The following is a 23762-nucleotide window of genomic DNA, read 5'->3' as shown; positions in this document are numbered from 1 at the left end:
AATTATGTAGTGTATGCATTATTTCTTGTACTGTGTGCAAGAAAGGACAATATCTGTGCACTTTCCAAGCGTGTGATGCAACCTCCAGTAAGATTTTAAAGCTCTTGAGCACAGCTTTACTCCTTCTCACTAAATTTACTGTTTTAAATGAATTATTATTATTATTATTATTAATAATAATTTTATTAGGCAGGACATCAACAGCACCAATAGTAAATATTTGGAATCTGGCTGAATGTTTAATGCAAAATTAGGAGACAAATTGATTAGATTTAGAAAAAATAAATAAATAAAATTATGTCCTGAAGAGCCATTTCTAGAGAGAAAGAGTGTGAGAAAACTTAAGATAAATAATGCTTTCTGGTCAGGGAAAAGACGAAAGTGTCCCTAACAATGTCAAGAGCAATAAATTAGACACTGGGTTTAGGGACTGGGCAAATAAAGGATTTATTACAACAGATCAGCTGTTTGAGGGAGAGTTTTTTTAAATCATTCACACAAGTGCGAGAGAAGTTTGGTTTAGGCTCTAATGATCTCCACAAATTCTTTCAAGCGCAAAATTACTTAACATCACATAAGGAATGGAAGATGCTTAGGCGACATCCTACTCCCATAGAACTATTCTGGATACAAATTATAGATAAAAAAGAAACACAAAAACTGAGTCAGAAATATATAATTATCTGCAATCAAAGATGTCAGGGAATACTCTTGACACAAAAGAAAAGTGGGAGTTTGAGATGACTGAGTAACTGAGAATTCAGCTGGAGATTAAAAAGTACGTATTTCAAAAGTGGCAGAATTTGACAAAGTAGCAACAAATTTATGGTGGAGGAATTATAAAAATATTGGAGACCACACACACACATTTTTTTGTGACTTCCTAAAATCAAAATTTCATTATGGGACAGGATTTGTACAGATTTTGAATATAGATCATATTAAATATTGATCATATTAAATATTGATCATTAGATCCACTGCACGATGTTTTGGGAGAAATTCCAGATGGAAGTACAGATAGGAAAAAGGTATACTTGATGAACACAACAACTTTGTTCTGGCCTAAACCCCATCCACTCACCATCCATCTATGGTAAGAGAGATTAATCACAGTGTATTTGATGGAAAGAATAACAGCAAAAGTAAATTTGATTTATTCTTAAACCGATGGGCCTCTGTAACAGCATGTTATAAAACAGCTGTGTAAGATATTTTTAAGTGAGACTGGCTAAAGTTCTCACTTGCACCATCTAAAATGTTTCATTTTTTCTTTGTGGTTGTTTTTCCTTTTTTGGATATATGTGTTCATTTTTCTGTGGTGATTCCTCTCTAGGTGGATATGGATATGCTGGCCGAATTGTAAGAAGCTCTCACTGATCGCTACTGTGCACTATGCGTTCTGCTGTTGATACTGGAACGTCCTGAAGAGGCAATCATTTTGAAGTGCATATATTTGAATAAAAAACTTTGTTCATAAAAAAATATTTGGAATCTATGTGACATGCACCAATCAGGCACAACATTATGACCACCTTCCTAATATTGTGTAGGTCTCCCTTGAGTCTCCAACAGTCCGAGTCAGAGAATGGACATGGGTCTTCTGAGGGTGTATATATAGAAGTGGCAGTGTCTGGGAATGGAGGAGAAGAATAACTGAATAAAATTCATCCTGATCTTTGTGAAGAGTTTGAGCTAGTCCATGTCAAGTATGAACTTACTGAGCACAACACTGAGCATAGTATTGGCATAATTAAGTGCAGCCAGAAAACTGTCAGACTGGTTCACGTTGGAGAGAGCGTCTCCCTAAATTGTAAAGGGTCACACGGGTGCCTCTGAATGATTAATGCAGACGAACCACGTAGATTAAATGAATCCTCTGACCGTATCATGCATGTCGCGTTACACGAGCAGCAGAGAAGAGGTTAACAAGTATGGAGCACCTGATTGACTGACATCTCATTAAAGGGAAAGGAGTTCAGCCGTGCGTCCTCAGAAAGGCACACTAAGCCAGGCTGGATTTAATTACTGAACTTCAGCTGATGCTCTCTGAAATTGCGTTTTCGCTTGGATTTCCGCCACGCTATGGAGCTGAGAGAAATTAAACAGCCGATAAATGGGTAAGAGCAGCACTGGGAATGCAGATATGAATGAAACACGTGCAAGGCCGTAGCCTTATCAGGAAGGTCTCATATCAGGGTGGAAACAGCGAACCAAATTTGGATTTTCAGGCATAGTGGGGCACTCAGCCTGTAGCAAAATAATGACAACTGTGCTGGTCAACCAGGTGATTACATACATGTCTGGGCAAACAAAGGAATTCCAGCATCACGTACAGCTGAAAACTGGAGACCAATACTGATATGATGTTGTACATCCATTTGTGCTTTTAAAAACATACAAGGCCCTCTGATTATGCAATAAAATTCCCTGAGATCTCTTTGGTACAAAAGGAATTTTGAAATCATTATCAAACAACCTTGACTGCTGAAATGAAGCCTGATATTCCACTTACCAAATCTGTTCATACTCTCATTGTGTGATGAATATTTATCGCTCTAAAAAATAAATTCAAACTCACAGTTATTCATTTCCCATCCACCTGTAATGCATCCTAATGGCCGAACTCAAATCTCAACAAATTAGACCATTTGAATGGGAAACTCGTTCTCGGCAACTGGCAGAAATATCTGTTATTTACGTGTGGGGATAAAACTAGAATGGCTCTGACAGATGTTACTGGGTTTGAGCAGCATCACAAATCGGGTGTCTGGCCTTTTTTTCGTTTTTAAAGATAGAGGAGTTTACGCAAGGAGTTAGGAGTGTAGTTTAAGATGAGAAGTGCAGAGAGGAGGGGGGCGGCAGCAGCAATACTGCAGTGCCTTCATGAATAAAACAAGAAGCTGGAACTGTGCATCCTTTTTTTTTGATCAGCACGAGAAGAATGACATTGTTTGGTGACTTCAATGCATGAGTGGAGCTCCTGATTTCTTTATTTTTCAGATAAACATAATGATTTAAAAGCTGTGTTTGATGGGGGTGTTTTTCCCATTATCTGTATTCTCATCTCAGTGAAAGTAGATGATGAGGACGCACTCAGCCTATTTACTCAGTACTGTGCAATAAAGTTAATACCGGAACAACAGCATCAAGCATTTTCTTTAACACCTACATCTTTCAGCTGCTGATAATATATTACATTAAAGTGTATATCAGAAAAGTCACAGGTGCAATGCAAATGATAATGTTGCACATACAGGGACAGTGAAGGTAAAGATACATGAATGGTGAAGCTGATTGAATTATTCAGGCATTCTGGATGTTTTGATTCTTATATTTTTATCCGTCTCAAGGCCCAGTCACAGATTTATTCTGCAGCAAATAGAGTCTATAAGAGAATATGAGGAGATGGAAGACAGCTGTTTCACTTATTCCACAAATAATCGGAATAAAAATGCTTCATGTAACCGTCTATCTACAATACAGTTTTGTATGCACCTTCTGTCGTCATTATTCTTATTTACTATCCATTGCAACCTCTGCAATACAATGTCTCACGTTTAGACTTACCCTGCCTGCACTTTATCTACTTTATAGTTTTTGTAAACAGTGTGTGATTTTTGTTTCATCAAAGGGTGTCTTGTCTACTGCGCCACGCTGCTCTCACGGTAAGTAAAGTTTTATTAACATAACCATCTCAGTTAAAACATAATGAACCCATTGGAGCGGTGTCAATCTTTGGTCATCCGGTTAATTTGAAACTATTAAGTAAACTACTAAGGGATTTCTCGCAGGTTTGAATAAATACGTCCTTTCTGCACATGTTCGCTGCAACGGGGTGAACGTCTTCTAAGTCATCGTTTTCTCTTATACTTCGTGCAGACTCGATACTCCACAGTGGGCAAAACCACTTACACGTGTAAAACTATTTCTATTGACTGATATTTTGGGGCATGTAAACACACATTCATCGTATATTATTTTCCGTAGTGTGAACCTCTGATCACAGTGATTTTAGTGGGATAGAAGAAATACTGCCCATGTAAACAAATATGCTGAGAATACATAATTCCACAGGGGAGCTTTGGAAGGTTTGCCACGATGGTTGGAACTACCTGCCAGCCAAAATTAAGTGAAAGTGTACCAGAGAGAATATTTGCTTTTCACATATTTTTCCAACATCCTCTCTTAACCTTTAGGGCCTTAGATTGTGGTGTGTGAGTTACTTACTGTTATGCTCTTGTTCCTCCTCTACATTTCCCATGACCATAGCTGGGACACCAAAGGCAGAGGCCAACACCCACACACAGATATTCACCACCTGAAGACACAATAACATGGTTGTTTTTTGCAACTGTAGTTAGCAGAGAAGCGACTCAGAATCTGAGCTTGAGGCAGAGTATTACCACTCTCCACTACCAGTTTATCATGATATTAGTGACGTAACGATTGAATCAATGTCAGCAATCACTTCAGGGAGTTACAAAAGAAAAAGAAAAAAAAAGAAGCAATGTGAAGCTTCTGAAATGGTACATCTCACACTTTGAAATGAATCCGCTTTACCTTAGCCTTGTGAGGGGTCCTCATGTCCAGCGCCTTGACAGGGTGGCAGACGGCCACGTACCTGTCCATGCTCATCACTGTCAGGGTGAAGGTGCTAGTGAACATGTTGTAGTAGTCGATAGACACCACTGCTTTGCAGAGTGCGTTGCCAAACGGCCAGAAGCCCAGAAACACATCAGTGCCCTGGAAACATTGATGGCACAGAAATACAGCTGGAGCAGGACACAGATAGGTTGTTTTTTTTTTTTTTTGATGTTATTGTTGTTTTGTTTGTTCTTTTGGTTTACTTCCCCTTTAACCCATGTTAGTGTCAAAACAGACATTTGCACAAAGACTGCACATTCCTCTATTAGAGAAGTAAATCATCTGAAGTGCTGCAGTGTCGCAATATTTTGCCACAATATTGCCAGGAGCTTTGCCTGTAATGTCACTACTGTACTGAACAGTGAAACAGTCACAAATTATCTACATGAGGGGAATATACTGTCACCTCAACAGTAAATGCGATAAATAGATTGTATATAAAAAGAGCAAACAGCCCTAGAAGCTAAAAAAGGCCAGATATACATGAAAAATTAAAAGAATAATAAAAAAAAGAATGTCCTAACAACTAATTGGTAAGAGCTAACAAATCGTTATCTGGCATCTGCTTCATGTCACAACATCGCAGTTTAAATTGTTGGCAGCATTATACACAAATTCTTCCCTGAGACCAAATTGATCCTAAGAGAAATAAGAGGCTGGATGTTTAATTCATTTTAGTTGTAATGTTGGAAACGGTGCAGGTTTTATTTCAGTGCTATCTCAAGACTGACAAAACAACATTTTCAAAATGTCTACAAAGATTCTCATTCACTGAGAACCTGGGGTACCTAAATTAAAGCTAAAAAAAAAAAGAAAGAAAAGAAAAAAGGCAACTGATGGTTCAAGAGACAGTGTGGAGATGTTCGATAACGTCATACCTGGAAAGGTAAAGTAGCCAGGAACAAAGAGTCAGCCAGAGCCAGATTAAAGATGTAGATGTTAGTGGCTGTTTTCATCTTGGTGTATCTGAGGGAGAAGAAGCACAAAAGAAAACAAGTTTAGTCGAATGCAAAACCAGAGACAGCCAGCTCATTCGACTGAAGGTAACGTGCACCTTCTGCTCCTGCAGCCAGTCTGCATAACTAACGGAGACGCTGCGTGGCTACCGATGCGTGGCACTATTAGAATGCATGGGGTGTCATTGTGAGGGGCTGTTGCTGCTAAAACTGCTGTGTATAATGAAATGTGGCAGACGCTTTTATCCAAAACACCTCGCAGTGAGGAATTTGTTGACTTGGTGGCAATAGAGGAAGTTGCATCTCAAACCTGGCAGCATTAATGCCTTTTATGGCCCTGAACAGAATCAAGGTTTAAAAACCTTGCAACCGCACTATATTCATGTTCAGTACATTGTCGAGGTGGCATTGGGCCCTACTTGAATTTTGACTTGCTGTGGAGTGGTTGATCTGCCAGAAAATATCACAGCAGATGTGTATGTGCTATATATGATTTAATTCAATAGGAGAATATGACAATGAAGATGGAGTCATATTTTATGGGTTTCCAATGGTCCTTCATCTTTACAAATGCTTGTTTAAACTACTGAATGTTGGGCTACCTCACTATGTCTGTTGCTCCACTTTATGTGATGCTGGCTGCATCTTGCTACTTCCATCAGGGTCCATCTCCTGTGGGACTAGCTCAGTGTGGGTTAAGGAAGCCTCTCTGAATTTAAACACTTTTCTTTTTGATAAACTTGATGTGTGACTTGCTGTGGTGTCACATGTGTTGTGTTGGTGTTGTGTTGTGTGTTGCACTGTAATAGAGGCCTGGTGCTGCAGGTCTGGCTGTCACCTGTCTAATGAGACTCCTGGTCCTTGGTTACTGTGGTGTGACTTATCACAGAGATGTAGCGTAACTGTTGTGGTGATAGGTCCAGCCTGCTGGTGGACTTCCCATGATGACTGAGAACTTATCTGTACTCCTTTCTCTCAGAAACAATGCATTCATGCGCTACTATGGCTTGTCATTAACTGTGTGTCTCTCTCTATATAACCTCTTCATTTACAGTTGAATTGATGTTTACTCCAGGTGAGGCCTTTTGTTCATCATGTGCCATCATTCTCACTGTTAGAGCTAAACGCAATCAGCGTTGTCAATATTCCTCCTAAGTATGACAGGAAAAAGGGGTCTGTGGTCACACAATTGGATAGCTAGATCAGATCTCAAGCCATGGTCTGTGTGCCACGTTGTGATTTTTGACTGATCCTAACACTGAGGGAAAGGTTAAAGTTGGTAAATATCCACTCCACTGAGCATTTTGTCTTGATCTGCCTTTCCCCTGCGGTGCTCGTGGTCCAGCATGGGTCACTACTTTGTGACTGCGCTTCTGCTTTGTTTCTTTCAGGTTCACTTCTCTGTGTATTCGTGGTGCACATGAGGGACAGCTCCAAGGCTTATATCATCTCCCAAGTTTTTGTCAACTTTGGCTAGGACTTTTCTGCCTTGAAGGTGTGGGGTCACACACTAGCACAGATGAAGCATTTACATGTGTCTAACTCTGATGTGTATGACTGTGAAACTCTTAAAAATAATTAGGAATATTCATCAATGCTTTCCTGCTTCGGCTGCCTTGAATAGACCCCTTCATGGACTACGTCACTGTGACGTCACGATGTTAACTGGAGGCAAAGCAGACGAGCTTGACGTGAACACTGTCATTTTCAACCATGAAAATGTCGTCTTGCTGTATTTGTGGCTGCGAAAACTGAAAAATCAAAAACACTAACTTTAAGTTTTATCACATACCAGCTTTGCTTTGGCTCTGGCAATGAAAAGAAAGTATTGGAGTAAGACAATCAACAATGTGCACACTTCATATCAGGTCAGACTGATATGTAATGATTCATCAGTTTCAGCCTGGATAACGTTATAGATTAGACTAAATCGTGAAAGTTAATCATTATTTATTTATTTTTCTGGTTACATGCTAATGCTAACGCTAATCGCGAGCTAACACAATGTTGGTGTTTCAGCGGCGTCAAAGCAGAAGTTGCATTTACTAGGTTACCCTCAACAGTAGTTGCACATACTTCTTGTAATATCTTTGCTGGAGAGGTTTCACTTTCACTTGATAAAGGACAGTCAGTCAGAGTCAACTATTTAAAATAATACTCTTGGAGAGTTAATGTAGTAGTATATTCTCTAAAATATGTTTTTCCTCGTCCATTCATGCCAAAACATGCCAACGTCTATTGAAATATGCTAACCGCCGTTTACAGGCTATATTGTTTGAGGTGTGTTGCATCCAGTTAAGCCCCGCCCCGCAAAAAATGTCACACCGTGAAGGCGTTTATAAAGCTTGACAAAAACACACTGCAGTCACATATTTCCACCTCACCCCTTTCTACCTTTCTCCCTCCCTGCTGCCCTTCAGTTAGTTCGCCCTGTTGCTCTCTGTCTCTTTGTTCCTCACTGCACCCCCTTCTTTCTTACACCCTTCCTCTCCTTTTCCTCCTCTGCCTCCTCTTTCTTTCTCTCTCTTCCTTTCAATTTCGCCCTTCATGTCAGTTGTTAGATTATGTTCACCACACTCAACACTCTTCCCTCCTTTTAGGTCTCTCGCTCATCTATTCCCTTGCATCTCAACATCTGGGTCTTTCAGTCTTTTATCTTTTCGTGCCTTTCATTACCTCCCAATGACTTTCTCTTCTTTGCACCACGCCTGTGTATCCTCCTCTTCATTTCTGTCTGCATGCCCTCAGCTCTTTCTGATTCCTCTCATGCCTCCTGCCGTTGTCTGTTTTGTGTCTGCAGGTTGCAGGAAGCTGAGTTTTTTAAGACTTTCATCATACTTTGTGCCCAGAGTTAGATCTAAGAATTAATGATCAAAACAAAAGAGACACACTGAATGGAGGAGGGGAAAAGGGACAAAAGTAAGTGAGTTCCTTTTGAACATTGAGTTGACATATTTATTAATTTCACATATAAAATATTATGTTTAGCAAAATTAATTTGGACATAACCTGCATTCAGCTGTATGTGCTTTCAGGTTTCATGAAGCGAAATGCTTCTCTACAAGTTCGTTTTCAGTCACTTTTAGTATTTATTTTATTTATTTTTAATCTATTCCTTTGTTGTCCAAGTCATGTCATGCCAGTGAAACAAAATTCAATTTAAAATGTGTTTGTGTCCTATGGGTTGAGGGGAGGGGCCTCTGTGGATCATCACACAGATACTTGTTCAGTTTGGGATCTAGTGAATTTAGAGGTCAGGTCAACACCTTGTGCTGTTCTTCATGTTTTTTGAGTAGTTCCTAAACCATTTGTGTGTGTGTGTCTGTGTCAGGCTGCATCCTGCCGGGGATGGCTGCTGCCATCAAGTAGTGTCATTGCCATGGGGTGGGGGTGTCTGGTCTGGTCTAGGTGGGTGGTACAAGTCTAAGTAATGTTATAAGATGGTCAATGGTAGCTACTTCACCTGTCATAAAGTCATAATGTGGTCATAATGTTATGCCTAATCAGTGTATCTTAGACTGAAATTAAGTGTTCATCAATACTACTTGAGTTAAATAAAATTAAAGATATGAGCCCAGTTAAAAGGTAATTACGGAAACCTTGTATTAGTCATTAACTAGGTTTAGATCAGACAACATGAAATGTATTTTTAAAGCCTCAAATAGTCAGGCTCCTGCCTACATTTCCAATTTATTGAGCATAAAAGCTGCCTGAGATTCTCCTGCATGGTCCTTCTAATGGCTACAGAGTCTTAGCCAGTCACTGAAGTTGACCGGGCCCCTCAGTTGCAGACCTATCTATAATTTACTTTCCACAGCAAAATAATGATTGTGCTGTCACTCCAGTCAAGTACAACTGGGGACAATCTCTCCCCATCTCTCTGATAGCCATAAATTTATTAGTGAGCTCTTTTCTATTTCATTGCACTTCCCAATTATCCACAACAGCATCCGCCTCTGCAAACGCTGGTCAGATCCTTTGCTGGGCCTGTATCCATTAGGAAGCTTTTCATGAGCAACGTCGTGCATAAAATTTCCAACTATGCATAATTAATGTTTGAAATAATTGTAAGAATAATAATGACAAGTCTAAAAAACAGGTATCTGCCTCTTTCCTTTCCTCATCCCTCCTCCTGCCCCTCCGCCACAGATCCTTCCCGTTTCTTTCCTCACCCCATTCTTTCCCCCTGCTTCATCTCCTTTTCTAACCTCTATTTTTTATTCACTATACCTAATCTAAAGCTTTATACCTCCAGCTCCTCCTTCCTTCTCTTCCGCCTCGCTCTTGCATTCAACCCACTTTCTCTTTTTTACTGAAAATACGAAGGCAAGCTGAGAGTCTTCAGAGAGAATATTTCATAGCCGTTCATCTACCCTCCCCTTTATTCATCGGGGGACCAGCCAAGCCTCCTATCTCTGCCTTTCACTCCGCGGAACATCTTGTCTTCTCTCTCCGCACATCTCTCCGCGTCTCTCTTGTCTTCTGGCATTCTGTCTCTCTGGCTCAAAATCCGTTTCCCTCCTGTTCTCTGACTATTGAATATTCAGCCGTGCTCCCTATCTCATTTGTCTTTGTCCATTTCTGTCCTTCTTTGACAATGTCTTTTGGCCAAAGTATTCTTCAATTGTATTCTTCCAATTATGAGTCCAAGGCTCCAGCAGCAGAGCCCATGAATGGAGAAAAACAAAAGAAGGCTTAGACTAAAGAGGTGAAGGACTGAGAGGGGGACCCGAGCTGAAACACATCAGACCCACCACACATGCAGCTATTTAACTCCTTTGTTCTAATTTCAAAGAAGGAAACTTGGGGCAAGGGTCCAGATATGAAATGGTGTGCAAGATGTTACATCACCATCAGGTTTATTTTTCATTAGAAGGAGCACAGACAGCACGGAGAGAGATGGGCTCTAATCGCAAGGAAGACAGAATAGGTGGTTCACGCACAAAAATCTTTCCAAAGAAAAGTCAGCACACAAATCAATATACTGTTATGATGCCTGGGTGACAGGAAACAGAAGAGGATGTTTTGATGCTGAAGCCCAGTTATTTATGAATTCCCAGAAAATGTTGAATCATGTATTGATCTTTTAGACCACGGTATATCTACGTGTAATCGCTTCAAAGGAAAACATGGTTGTTTAGGTCTATTCTCAAGATGTTTTATATATTATTTTTATACTATTAAACAATGGTTCAAGATAAAGTAAAAATAAAAAAGACACTGAATTGCACAAAGAAATGTTATTGTTTAAAAGATCAGGATAAATCTACAAATGACAGTATCAGTCATCTGTTCAATACTGTGCTTGTGAACCACCCATGTACCCCCCGGATACAGCTGGGCTTGGGACAAACATACACTGGATGAGGTACACACCAAGAACTTCAGCCAGGAGTAAAGACAAAAACCTTACACCTGAGTAAATATTCAAGACAACTAAACGATAACTGCTGCATGCAACACGAGCAGCTTGGAGTATTTATAGTCAATGCAATGAAATGAAAAAGCCAAAGTGGGAAATGCAGTTGGGGTGAGATCCTGGATGGGAACGCTACTTCAACATGCAATTTGTTGTCTACAAAAGGGAATTTGTAGCTACCTACAAAAAAATCAAATATTCATTGAACGCACCAGCAAACTGTTCACATCCCATAAATTTCACTTGCTTTTAATACTACTTCAAAGATATTTCATGATCGAAGCCAAAACTTTTAAATGTGACTGGTCTGGACTTTAAAAGGGAGCCTGCTACCTGTCACTGACTGCTCTTTAAAGTACAAGAAAGAATGACTATGGAACATTTGACTTTGATTGAAAACAAATGACTAACATTGTTAGGAACAATTTGTTCAGATGCCACTCAAAGTTCATCATAATAATCAAAAGCTTTTTACACTTTCTGCACACGTTTGGCATTATTCTTTGACAACAGACAATTTGTGTTGTTATTAACAGTAATGGATACTTGAGGTTTCCCCCACTGATTTCAGGGTGCAACCTGTATTTAAGTCTTCTAAATAAAAAAAACTCTAAAACTGATAATTCATTAAATGAAAAAACAACAACAAAAAAAAAACAAATAAACAAAAAAACACTGATATGACTCACAGGCTGCAGTTCGTTTGGACATTTTTCAAAGCAAAAGCTGCAGCACGTCGTATAACCTGCCCTTCACTCTCATGTTGTTTTGGCTCATTTCCTGCACTTTGTGAAAATTCAGTGTTGAGCCAATAACAATTGGAGATCAGCAATCCCATTTTCAGGCAGAGTAGCAGACTTTGTCCCTCTATCGTGCCTCATGAGACAGCTAACATTATCCAGCCAAACAAACAAAACCAAAAAGGAAACACTCATCACAATAATACTGTTTCTATCATAACTGATGTAAATTGGATTATCCTGCAGCTCTTGTGTTTTTCAGAATCACTGTTTTCTGTTCTTAGCAGCGTAACCCTTACGCACCCTCATATCCTGTCTTCTTTTTTGTTATGTTTTTCATTCCGTTTTTAAAACAATAACTCTGACAAACCATCTTTCCACTCAAATCATTGTATTAATAATTCATATCGAGTCAGATTATGCATTCCAGAATAATTGAGTTCTTTGTTTTTGTATTTCTCCTTTGCCTCACAGCCACAGCTCACTGGGTTCTTTTTCCCTTTCACACATTTGATTGCATTTTTCTCTCCTGCTTTTCAATTCAGTTCGTACACTTCACTTTTCACCTTTATTTGTATGGAACTATGATCTTATAATTGATAGATGCAATTACTGAATCACACCTCTGACCTTTTTAGAAAATGCATTTGCAGCACATAATGGAATTAGTTGTATTGGTTGTTACATGGTTTGTTGCTGACGACTTCAAGGTCAAGAATTAACAGCCAGTCCATTTCATTTAAAATAAAATAATAAGCAACAAGCAGATTAAAATTACACTCACGCAAGAACAAAGATTGTTATGACTGATAAAACAACTCTGGGTCAAAAGTACCAAGTGTTACAATAATGTAATTACTCAAAATGTAGTTCAGTGCCCAGATGGTGACCACTGAGTGTGTAAACCATCCAGTCGCATGAACAAATGAACACACAGTCTAAGGTACAATACATAACTTTATTGTTCTATCTCTGACAAAGGCATATACCTATAATAACATATGTACTATGTTTTGTACATACATAGTAACAAAAAAACATAAAATGGCACTTCAAGCAGAGCCACTACACATTCACTTTTAATGACATTTGTAGAAGCATTGCTATTTGGGATATAATATTGGTATTTTAGTACAAACACAATATATTTAATATGATCAGTTTTATTTACACCTCCAGATGCAGGAAGAGGGCAACCTGCATCAGGAAGGACCCCCCGCTCCCAGCACACGCACCCTTTGCCCCCCTCCCCTCTGGCAATAGGCTGCGGAATACAAAGAGCAGGAAGCTGTAGGACTGTTAAATGCTGGTGGAACTGTGTGACTGCACAACTCAGTTGTTTTGCACATTTATTTCCCTGTACAAATCTGAATAATTCATGCTGCTCCACTACCATTATTCATGCTGCTTTTTGCCATTTTTATTTATATTTCTACCTTATTTATCTTATTTTATTTATCTTGATTAGTCACTGTTTGCTAGTATCTATATACTGTTACTAGTGTCTACATTATACTTACTTAGTATCTATATATTATAGTTACTATGGGTAACAACATGGGACCTGAGTGCCTTATGTCGTTCCATCTCAGGCTTCTGTATGGTTGCAAATGACAAATGAAAATCCTTGAATCCTTGAAGTTTATCGAGGGCATTGACCGAAAAAAAAATCTAAAATGTTCCAATATGATCGAAATACTGATTTACCAGAAGATTTTGAATCAAAGAACAGCTTAATGCCACCAGGGTTTGGTTTTGTATATTGAAATAAAGATAGTTAAGATGTGCTTAAAAAATGACAGTTTTAATACAATAAAGTATGATATACAATCAGTAACATTCGACGATGCGTGACACTTACCATGTGAAATTGTTTGCAGATGATGCTGTGCTTTATACATCAGTTGTATCATTTTTTTTTCAGAGCTCCACTGTTCCTTACATCTTTTGTGTATTTTTCAAATACTAATAGTAATAGTAGTAGTAGTAGTAGTAGTAGTCTGATGATAGTATTTATGTCTCTTCATATTGCAATGCACTTCTTTGCTCCATTGATGTTGAGAGGAGGAAAGAGGATGAAAGCAGTCTATCTGATGACTCTTTTATCCGCTGAGCTGTTCAGTTTCAAATATTAATAAATGTTTGAATTATTCACACGCTGCCAGTCTGCACTGCATCAGCCTGGATGAGCTGTCACTTGCACAAATTTGTATGTTTGTGTGTGGAGATATTCTTGACTCGATGAGCTCATGCTCTAGTGTAGATGCCTGTGCATGTATTATAGTTGGTCATACTCTAGAGAGATTGGTTGAAACAATTACAGCAATATAATCATATTGTGATGTACAAATTAAAGCATCTATCCATGAATTTTTTAAAAAAGGTGTCAACCTCCACACAGCTACAAAGCTACAAAACGACACAACTGGAGTCAATTCGTCTCATTGTTGCCTTGCTAGTGCACCTGTTGTTAATTTCAGTAACACCAAATCAGCTGAAACTGATTAACCACCCCCTTGCTACTTGACTAACTAGATGAATACCCCAGAAACTGAATTGACTTAATGTTATGCTCTGATTAAAATGTTTTCTATTAATTTTCTGAGCAGTGTGTGTAAGCACACCTTGTGAGTACACTATATAATAAGCTTCCTTTCAGCTTTTGTAACAATTCCCTATCTTTGTCCCAGCCGAACCACCCCTTCCGAATACTCTGGAGCAGGTAGCGTGCCTTTGGAGGCGAAGTGTTCCAGGGAAACAAGGAAGGCCATGAGAAACACAAAGGACAATCTATTTCGATTGTATTTCTTCGTTGGGGATCTGAAAGAAGGCTAACATTAACCCTTCATAGGGCGTTCATTGAAATATGTAAACCCTAGAGTGTTATTGTAGGGTATAGAATTATTTGAGTTCTATTTTGTGAAAATTAGATGATTGATTATTTTCTCTGTGTAATTACAGAAGAGTATAAGGGCCACCCATGAGAAAAAAAAATTAGGGGAGGTAGATTTTTATTTTCTTCATGCACTTTGAGAAAAAAGTCAAGATCAAGAAGAAAGACGGAATTTAGAGAAAAAAGTCATAAAGTAGACCTCCAAACCAGAAGTACTGTATACATATGGTATCGCAGATACTCCACAGAAGAGTATTAGGGGTTAATTAACATTTCATATTAAGAATTTAAGATGGTATTGTGATTATTTTTTAAGTGATATTGCTGATATATTGGACTGTTGCATGTCGTCAGTGGCCTGGATATTGTCACACACTGTTGCCTTGTCTGCTGAGGGAGGGACGTAAACTTCAAGGCTCAGGACCGTGTCCCTATCCGCCCATAGAGTCCCGAAGCTGGGCACAAAAGCACTGTGCTCCGGGAAGTTGCAACAAGCGCACACAGTTTATACAAACCGGCGGTACCATCTGTACTCATGGCGAACGTGAGGTTTTTGGCAGGATGGATAAACTGTGTTTGCTTGTTGGCACCCACAGGGAGTGCGCCATGAGCAGTGTTTGTGTTTTGTGGAGACCTGGCTGCATACGACTTCCTGTCCCTCCCTCAGCGGACAAGGCAACAGTGTGTAACAATATCCACATCACTGTTGACATGCAACAGTCCAATAAAATATATCAACAATATAACTGAAAAAATAATCACAATCCAATTTTAAATTCCTAATATGAATTATTAATTAGGCCCCAATACTCTTCCACAGAGTATCGGTGGTACCATATGCATACTACTGCCGGTACTGCCGGTTTTAAGGTCAACTTTGTAACTGTGTAAATAGCTAACCTTCCTCTGTGCACACTGAAATAAAATCTCTTCCAACATGTTTCAATATTCTTTAGCCTATTCTCAATCATCCCAGAACCACTTCAGTTCTGAGATGGTGACAGGTTTCCTCACATGAAATGCCGATTTCAAATGCTTCCCAAGCATTTGTGTTGGATGTGAGAGTTCCTTTAGTGAGTGGTAATACATTAATACCTGATGGATACCTGATGGATGTCCTTACCAGTAAGTAAGGACATCCATCAGCCAGCACGGCAGTTCACCTATGATGGAACTCTCTCAAATTAAATATATCAAGATCTCGAGAAAACAAAGCTTGTTTTCCTGAGATAATGAGATAAATAACTTAAGATCTCAAGAAAGAGGAAATTAACTCATTGTCACAGGAAATCAGAGTATTTGTGTGTGTGAATGAATGACTGCTTAGGGCTTACGCACTGAACAACACCCGAGTCTCATTACATTAATTGGAGACACTTCTGAACAGTTGGACCCTAATGTGGCTTTAAAATTGTATTCTTGGACCTGCTTTTGCCCCTCACACATATATACTGTAATATTGGCACATTTTCCTGAACAAATATAATAATTGTGTTGCATTTGTTTAGATGGCTTTGTCTACTTCCACAAGTTGTCTAAATATTCTTCTCATGTTTTACGTCCTTTTATAGAGATTCTGAGGGGAGCAAAAAGTGGCTCTGTAGTTGACAGTGCACACAACCTGCAATCACCTCAAGTCTGAGCATGATGAACCACAAAAGACACAATGCTCTTAAACTATTTTAAATAAATGCTAAATTCAAGAGAAGTTCTATATAGTAACATTACCAGCAGCTTACAAGTTTGTCTACCGAGTTCTGTGACAACAAAGAACTTGTCTTGAATTTCAGGTAAAAAGTGTGTAGTAAAAAGGTCCGAACAGTGAGTATTAGGGCTCTTGCCTTTCATGACGGCTCGTCCGCAAGAAAAAATAAACATCACAGACTCAGAAATGTTCTCTTTGTGACATCTTTACAGCGACAATCCATCTGTGGCAAACACAGCCATCTCCCCTGAAGCCTCTGTTTGTTCTGTTGCTACAACAGGACATTGTTTACGGCCTCTCCTCTACGGTTCTGCGTGTCTTTGCCGACAGTATGAATGGTGAGCTGCGAACAAATGGCCAGAGTAAATCACTCTGAAAGGGAAAGTATTACTTAAACACCAAAACAATGTACATCCCTTTCAGAGCTGGAGAAGCTTTTACTTAAAAGTAAAATTAGGCCTTTCATTGTTATACGGCATGAATAACAGCAGAACCTGTTGTTCTGAAATGCTCTGTAATCTCTCTTTTTAATATAGGGCTGTAACTGAACAGCGTAAAAGAAGAATGTGTGAATGAGACCCGATCCCACACAAACAGTAATGCAAAGATGATGTGACCGGAGTGAGTGCCCACAGTCCTTTGAGCTTCATGGAGAAAGGATGGGAATATAGAGCATCCAGCTCAACATGTTTGGAGTGACAAAATAAGCCATTTTATTAAAATTTAATGAACAAAAGAGAATAAAATTCAAAGCCAGCAGTTCAAGACGTGACATGCGCTGGAAAATTCTGCTTTACACTGAAATAAATCACATTATTGGAGTAATTATGATGCCAGTGGTGGATTTCAGTCCTTCATTTCAAAAAGTACACAAAGGTTTGAAAAGCTCCATGTCAAACAGAACCAGTCAATTCACCACCAATCAAACATGACTTTAATAGTAATCCTCCCTATTTTATCTCCCATCCACTCTCTTCCCTGTGCTTTAATCACACGCTTTCATAAAGATCTGTTTATCTGTGTCTGGAGCCATTATAAGGCCCCTTCATGTCTCTGTGTGTGCTTGGGGGACAGAAGTCTTAAAGGAGAGCATTTCACACAGTGCAGTTCATGGCAGCCAGCTCTCTCCAGAGCTACCGACACTGTGTATTGTAACAGCACTCATCATCGGCCCTATCCTTAAAGGTCTCTGAAAGCGATCCAAATGATGTACAATTATCTCTTCCTAGCTGGGAAGGGATTCAAGTGTGCAGCATGAAGGCATATTGATGGTGATGTCAAACAGCAGATCTGGGATTTTGACATGCATTCTGAGAATTACAATCTTCATTCAGGTATAAACTCTTTAGGAGTTCTGCCATGAGTGCCTCCAGAGTTACCCTTTTTTTTCTGACATGCCAAAAGCAGAGTACATTGTGCGTATCATTGTGTTCCACCTCAGCACAACAGCACAGAATAGATACCTGGATTGGACTATGGAGGATATGATAGGTGTTCTTGTTACTTTCCTGTATACATACACTGGTCAGGCATAACATTATGACCACCTTCCTAATATTGTGCAGGTCTCTCTTGTGTCTCCAAAACAGTTGTGACTCATCAGAGAACGGACATGGTCCTTGTGAGGGTGTCCTGTGTTGTCTTACTGGGGGCCTTTGGGTCCTGTGGGTTGTGGGGAGGGACCTCTGTGGGTCATCCCACAGATACATGATTATCTTGGGATCTAGTGAATTTGGAGGCCAGGTCAACACGTTGTGCTGTTCTTCATGTTTTTTTGAGTAGTTCCTAAACCATTTGTGTGTCTGACCGCCTGTGTCAGGCTGCATCCTGCCGGGGATGGCTGTGTCATTGCAATGGGGTGGGGACACCTGATCTGGTCTAGGTGGGTAGTATACATACATACATACATTACATTTAATTGGTATTGATGCATTCCATCTGTGCTCTGATAGCCACAGTCAGTTTAATGTTTTGAGTGGCAGGGTTTCGTATGGTGGGATGTGGATTTGAAAAGGGTGGTGCAAACTCATAAACATGCTTTTCTTGGACAAAGAATTATTGTGCAAATTAAACAGAATAAAAGCTTTTGCTGTTAAGCATACTGTTCGTTGATAACACTGTTGGCAAACCACAGCTACGAGCTAATGTAGAATTTTTGACCAATAATTCATTCAGTATTACTCTAATTAGAGTCACAGTGGCTACAGAGTCTGGATCTGAACGTACTATAGAGCATTTCAGTAGCATCTGTTCCTTGAATGTCTTTCTCTGGAAAATGCATGGCAATCTCCATGTCCACAGTATGTAACAGAAAAATATAAGGATATTCAACAGGCTGCAAAAAGCAAAAGATTGAATGAGCAGCAATCAGGGAGCTGTTTCCTGCTGAGAATACTAGTAGTACCAGTAGTACCAATTTAAGCCATGCCAGAAATGGGTTGACTGTTTTTTTTTGTTTGTTTTTTTTTTTTATGTGTATATTTCATTATTTAACTTACCTATCTTAGGTTATCGACTAATCGCCCTAGGTGTCCATGCAAAAAAAAAGGTGTTGTGAACACGCTGCAATACACTTCATGATTCCAGAGCCACTTTTCATGAGGTTTTCAAAACCAAATGGTAGCCTGCCACATAACTGCTGGTATTTAATATTATGTGAATGATTTCTGATGGCTAAGACCAGATCAAACTCTCTCCCCTTGGAACCCCCTCAAAAAGGAGATGGTTCATCTTAAGGGGCTAACCATGAATAAATTTGTTATTATAACACTTTGGCCCATTACAAAAAGATTCAAGAACAGATTACATGACATGAAGGCTATGAGATACACTATATTCAAAATCCTGAGAGGACTCTTACTTTGACCAAACTGATTTCCCTCTTGCATCATGTAATAGGTGCAAAAGAAAATATATAATAAATAGGACAGAGAGCTGTTTGCCGCATTGAAGAGCTAAAATGAAAAATGAGCAAAAGCTATTTTTGTCATTTTCAGATAAGAGCTCAAGAGAGTGAGTGGTATCGATTGAATGACATTGGATGAGATTTTTGGCAAGCTATTAATAACTCCTCAATATTAAGCACTTACATTTTTTAAATCTATTTTTACGGTAAATAACTTTTTACCTGATTAAAAACAGCAAAAAATCAAAAAATAATTTAGTAATCAAAGTCGGCTACATCACAGTATAACCACTAATGGTCATCACACCATGATGATGATGCTTGAACTACTCTTAAAAGGCAGCTAGAGATACAGATTGCCACTTTTTTTTTTAATTTCTCAATTTAATTTTGATTGTGAAATGGTCAAACTGACTGTGAATCATTTGGATTTACACCTGGTTCAGGCACCTTTTAGGCACTGGCACTGATTCAAGTACTGATTGGCACCAGTATCGGATGAAACCTTAACAATACCCATCCCCACTCCAGACCACCTCTTGGCCAAAACAAAACCCTTTTGCAGGATTACTCACTGCTTTCCAAAATGATCTACGAAAATATTGTGTCAATGTAACACTGCGTGTTTACCCCGTGGAAAGAATACTTTTGATGTACATTGTCTCAGCAGTTCTTATTTTCGTCCTTTATTATATATAATCCCAAACTTTGAAAAAACACTCCTGTGTTCATTGTCAGTTTCAATTACTTTCTGACCTATTGTTGCACAATAACTGTAATGATCCAAAACAGGCAGTTTATAAAGAATGCCCAACAATTTCCAGGCAATTGTCCAAGACGCAATTTCCAGTTGTATATCTTCACCTGACTAACGTACTCTGTTCTTTCTTTAACACACTTACATCCCAACAAAATAAATTGCTTGTGAGGGAGTTTCATTTTCTTTCCGTCTATATTCTTGGAAAAACATGGTTGGAGTAATTTCCCCCGATGCTATTAGCTAACACTGCAAATGGTGGACAAGGGAGAGAAGAGCCTCACAGAGTACACATGACGAGTGGTCTCACACCGGGAAAAGAAGATTTCAATTATTTCAAAGACTGGAGAGCAGAGTAAACAGTTACTGTTCTCATACAGTAATACTTCATTGTTGAAATGTTACAGCGTACAAGCATAAATATACCACAGTGGCTCTGAGCTGAGAAAGGAAGGAGGAAGTCATAGGAAGTACATCCAGACACTATCTGTGACACACACAATATATAGTATTCTGAAGAAGACAATGAGATTCATGAAACCATCAGCCAATGTTGTTCTTACCACTAAGTGTACGTATGAATCTGAATCACTTTAAACTGGCAGGTGCATTCTAGCAATATTAGCATAATGGCAAGGCCCAATTACTCTCTGCAAGGAATACATACGTGTATCCTGAAGCAAGTGGTTAAGTCATTTGCAAGAGAGAAGTGTGGCCCCTAATGCAGAATTAGAAGATAGCTGTTCATTTAAAGAGGATGAAATAATAGTGTCCGAGGTAAAAGCAAGAAATGACCCGTTTTTGTCTCCTAGGGAGAGACGGTGAAAAGAAAAGAAATGCTTTGAAGGTTTGAAAGTCAAAAGAGTGGAATAGCAGACCGGAAGAGAAAAAGCAAGGAAGATCATAATCAGATCAAGTTCAGAATATTAATTTGCATATGAACATTGTTACTTCCGCAAACAATCAGAATTCATGAGTCACCAATGTGTTTGTGTAACCAATCACAAACAACTGGCCCCATGTGAGAAGAGTGAGAAGGATGCTCATGTCATTCTGATTTATGATTTGGGGGCATGTAAATAGACCTACATATCTTATTGAAACCAATTATTCAGCATCCATGTGAATAGTAAAAGTGAAATACTGTACTGGAATATATGTATCTACTGACTGTCTGCTTTCAGCCCATTCTGCCTACAATTACCTACTACTATTATGTGTACAGTTGCTTTTTGTCTGTTAGACCACTGTTAAACCACTCAAATGAAAGCACAGCTGCATATAGTAGGGGTTTTTGATCATATCGGGTTTAATTCACCAAGGACGACTGTGAGGAGAGGAGCTCGCTCTCATCCTCAGTGACTGAGATGTGAGATGTGGAAGATTAGCCCTGCTGGCTACACTGAAATTTTGATGGTGGGTAAGGACACCTATCAGACATTTGCCCCCCCAGTGGGCTGTGTAAAAAAAAAAAAAAAAAAAAAAAACATCTGAGGAACGACAGCACCAGACTCAGACACTTTCCCTCTTTTGTCCCTTCGGTGTAAAACATCCCACTGACATGACTGACAATTGCGCCAAGTTTGCTCATGGTTCCTCTCCCAGCCATTTGTTACCATGTCCTTGTGCTGTGTTAAATCCATATCGACCTGTGAACTCTCTGAGTGCTTATTTATTCTCTTGCATTGTTTTTTTGCTTCTCAGTGAGATTGCAGCCTCACTCTAAATACAGAAAATTCCACATTGGACAACTATTTCAAACTGTCAAATTAGGCCAAATCACAAGCCAAATCACAGTTGACAACAAAGCCCCAATCAGGCTAAAGGAAAAATCGCTAAAGGAAGCTAATCATCCCATAAATATGCTCACATGATTTACTAGATCACAGATTATGCCTAAAACTGTTCCACACATATTTGGACAGTGACATAAGTTTTGTTATATTCGCTGTATAACAAAACATGTTAAAGATACCGTTATATAATTAATACGGACTTCAAGTTCAGACTTTCAGCTGTAATATGAGGGTATTTACATCCAAATTGGAGGAAGGATTTAGGAATTAAAGCTCTTTAATATGAAGTCACCTCTTTTTCGAGGGACCAAAGGTAATTGGACAAATGACTTGAAGGCTATTACATGGGCTCTATGAACTATTCCCTCGTTAATCCATCATAATTTAAGCAGGTAAATGGTCTGAGTTGATTCCAGGTGTACCATTTGCATTTGGAAGCTGTTGCTGTGAACCCACACTATGCTCCCAAAGGAGATCTCAATGAAAGTATAACAGAACATTCTTAGGTTGAACAAAAAGAAAAAAAAATGTCAGAGGGATGGCTGAAATGAGCAGATTCGGGAGCTTGGGAACTCAAAAAGGCCTGGATGTCTGCAGAAGACAACAGTGGTGGATGATCGGAGGATCCTTTCCATGGGGAAGATATACCCCTTCACAACATCCACCCAAGTGAAGAACACTCTCCAGAAAAGTAGGCGTATCAGTATCTAAGTCTACAATAAACAGAAGACTTTGTGAGAGTAAATTCAGATGGTTCATTCAGTCATTGCCTGCAAAGGCAACCACTATTCAACAATACTGAAAAAATGAACATTTTATTCATGTTAATTTGTCCAATCACTTTTTATCCCCTGAAATGAGGAGACTTTATCTAAAAATGGTTGCTATTACTCACCATTTCGTAGGATAATTTAGTTTAACAACTTGAATTAAACCTGAAAGTCTGCTCTTCAACTACAACTCAGTCGTTTCATTTCAAATCCATTTCTGGACTTGAGGGTTGAAGGGATATTTCTCCAATTTATGTACTTTACATAGTGACATCGTGAACATTAGAAACATTTTCAGTATTAACATCACTTTAAACACTGACGTGTGTGAACACACTAAAGAAACAAATCTGTTTTACTTAATTTATGCAGTAATAAAGGAGATGTTTGTAGGGCTTTAAATCCCTATCTGTTAATGACAGCACTGCAAACACCTGGGTGAAAAACTGATTCAGTCTCGAGCTTGTTAACCTTCAAAATGATCACACCTGTGACTTCTTTACCTCTCGGACTCATTCCTCCGTTGGAGGCATTCGTCTTCCCTCTCATTCCCTTCCTGTCCCCACACAATTACACATACACGGCACCTCATCTGTTCTTATCTCTGTTGGCGAGGAAAGGCTCGTGACAAGGGGTGGGAAACTGTGAAGGACACCAGTGAAACCAACGTTTGAAGTTCAGCAAATACGGTATTTTTGAAGTGGTTAAAATAAATAAATAAGTAAATAAATAAAAGACAGATACACTTTCAATAATAGGGGCATTACTGTTCAGGCAATGAATGCTGCTCCATTTATTCTCGCTTGTTCAATACATCTGCTGCAGAGCAACTGAAAGAAACCTGAAAGCAACATAATGTACTGGATGTGTCAGATGTATCTGTTTCAAAGGCAGCAACAGCTCTCAGATGAATGATGCTCAATAAAAGCATCGACCGCCATTGTCGTCAACTCAGTTCCTGAGCTCAAAATGCCGCAACTATTTGAAGGTAAACCTTCTGCAAACCATGAGCAGGTCAGCTCACAGAAAAGAGCTGCAGAGACGTTAAAAACAAAAGCTGACCTCAGTTAAGTCGATTCTAAAGCAAGCATTCTGAAGCAAGCAGCAGGCGCCGCTCTCTCTTTTCAACTGTAAAAATGTTAATGTAAACTCTGATTTATTGGGATGATATCAG

The 23762-nt window shown here is 39.1% G+C and overlaps 1 protein-coding gene across 1 annotated transcript in view; it reads right to left on the bottom strand.

The window, feature by feature from the left end:
- oprl1 (opiate receptor-like 1) overlaps positions 1–23762 on the bottom strand; it is an 83790-nt gene that overhangs the window by 22418 nt on the left and 37610 nt on the right. The window contains exons 3-5 of the mRNA XM_047604125.1: positions 5526–5613; positions 4564–4746; positions 4231–4321 (exon numbers count right to left, since the gene is read on the bottom strand). Coding sequence (XP_047460081.1) covers positions 4231–4321; positions 4564–4746; positions 5526–5613 — 362 coding nt within the window. The remainder of the gene's footprint in view (positions 1–4230; positions 4322–4563; positions 4747–5525; positions 5614–23762) is intronic.

The sequence above is a fragment of the Mugil cephalus genome, chromosome 1, assembly GCF_022458985.1.
Source record: "Mugil cephalus isolate CIBA_MC_2020 chromosome 1, CIBA_Mcephalus_1.1, whole genome shotgun sequence".
NCBI lineage: Eukaryota > Metazoa > Chordata > Actinopteri > Mugiliformes > Mugilidae > Mugil > Mugil cephalus.
Note: the sequence above shows the minus strand (reverse complement) of the source record. Positions and strands in the feature narration are given on the sequence as shown.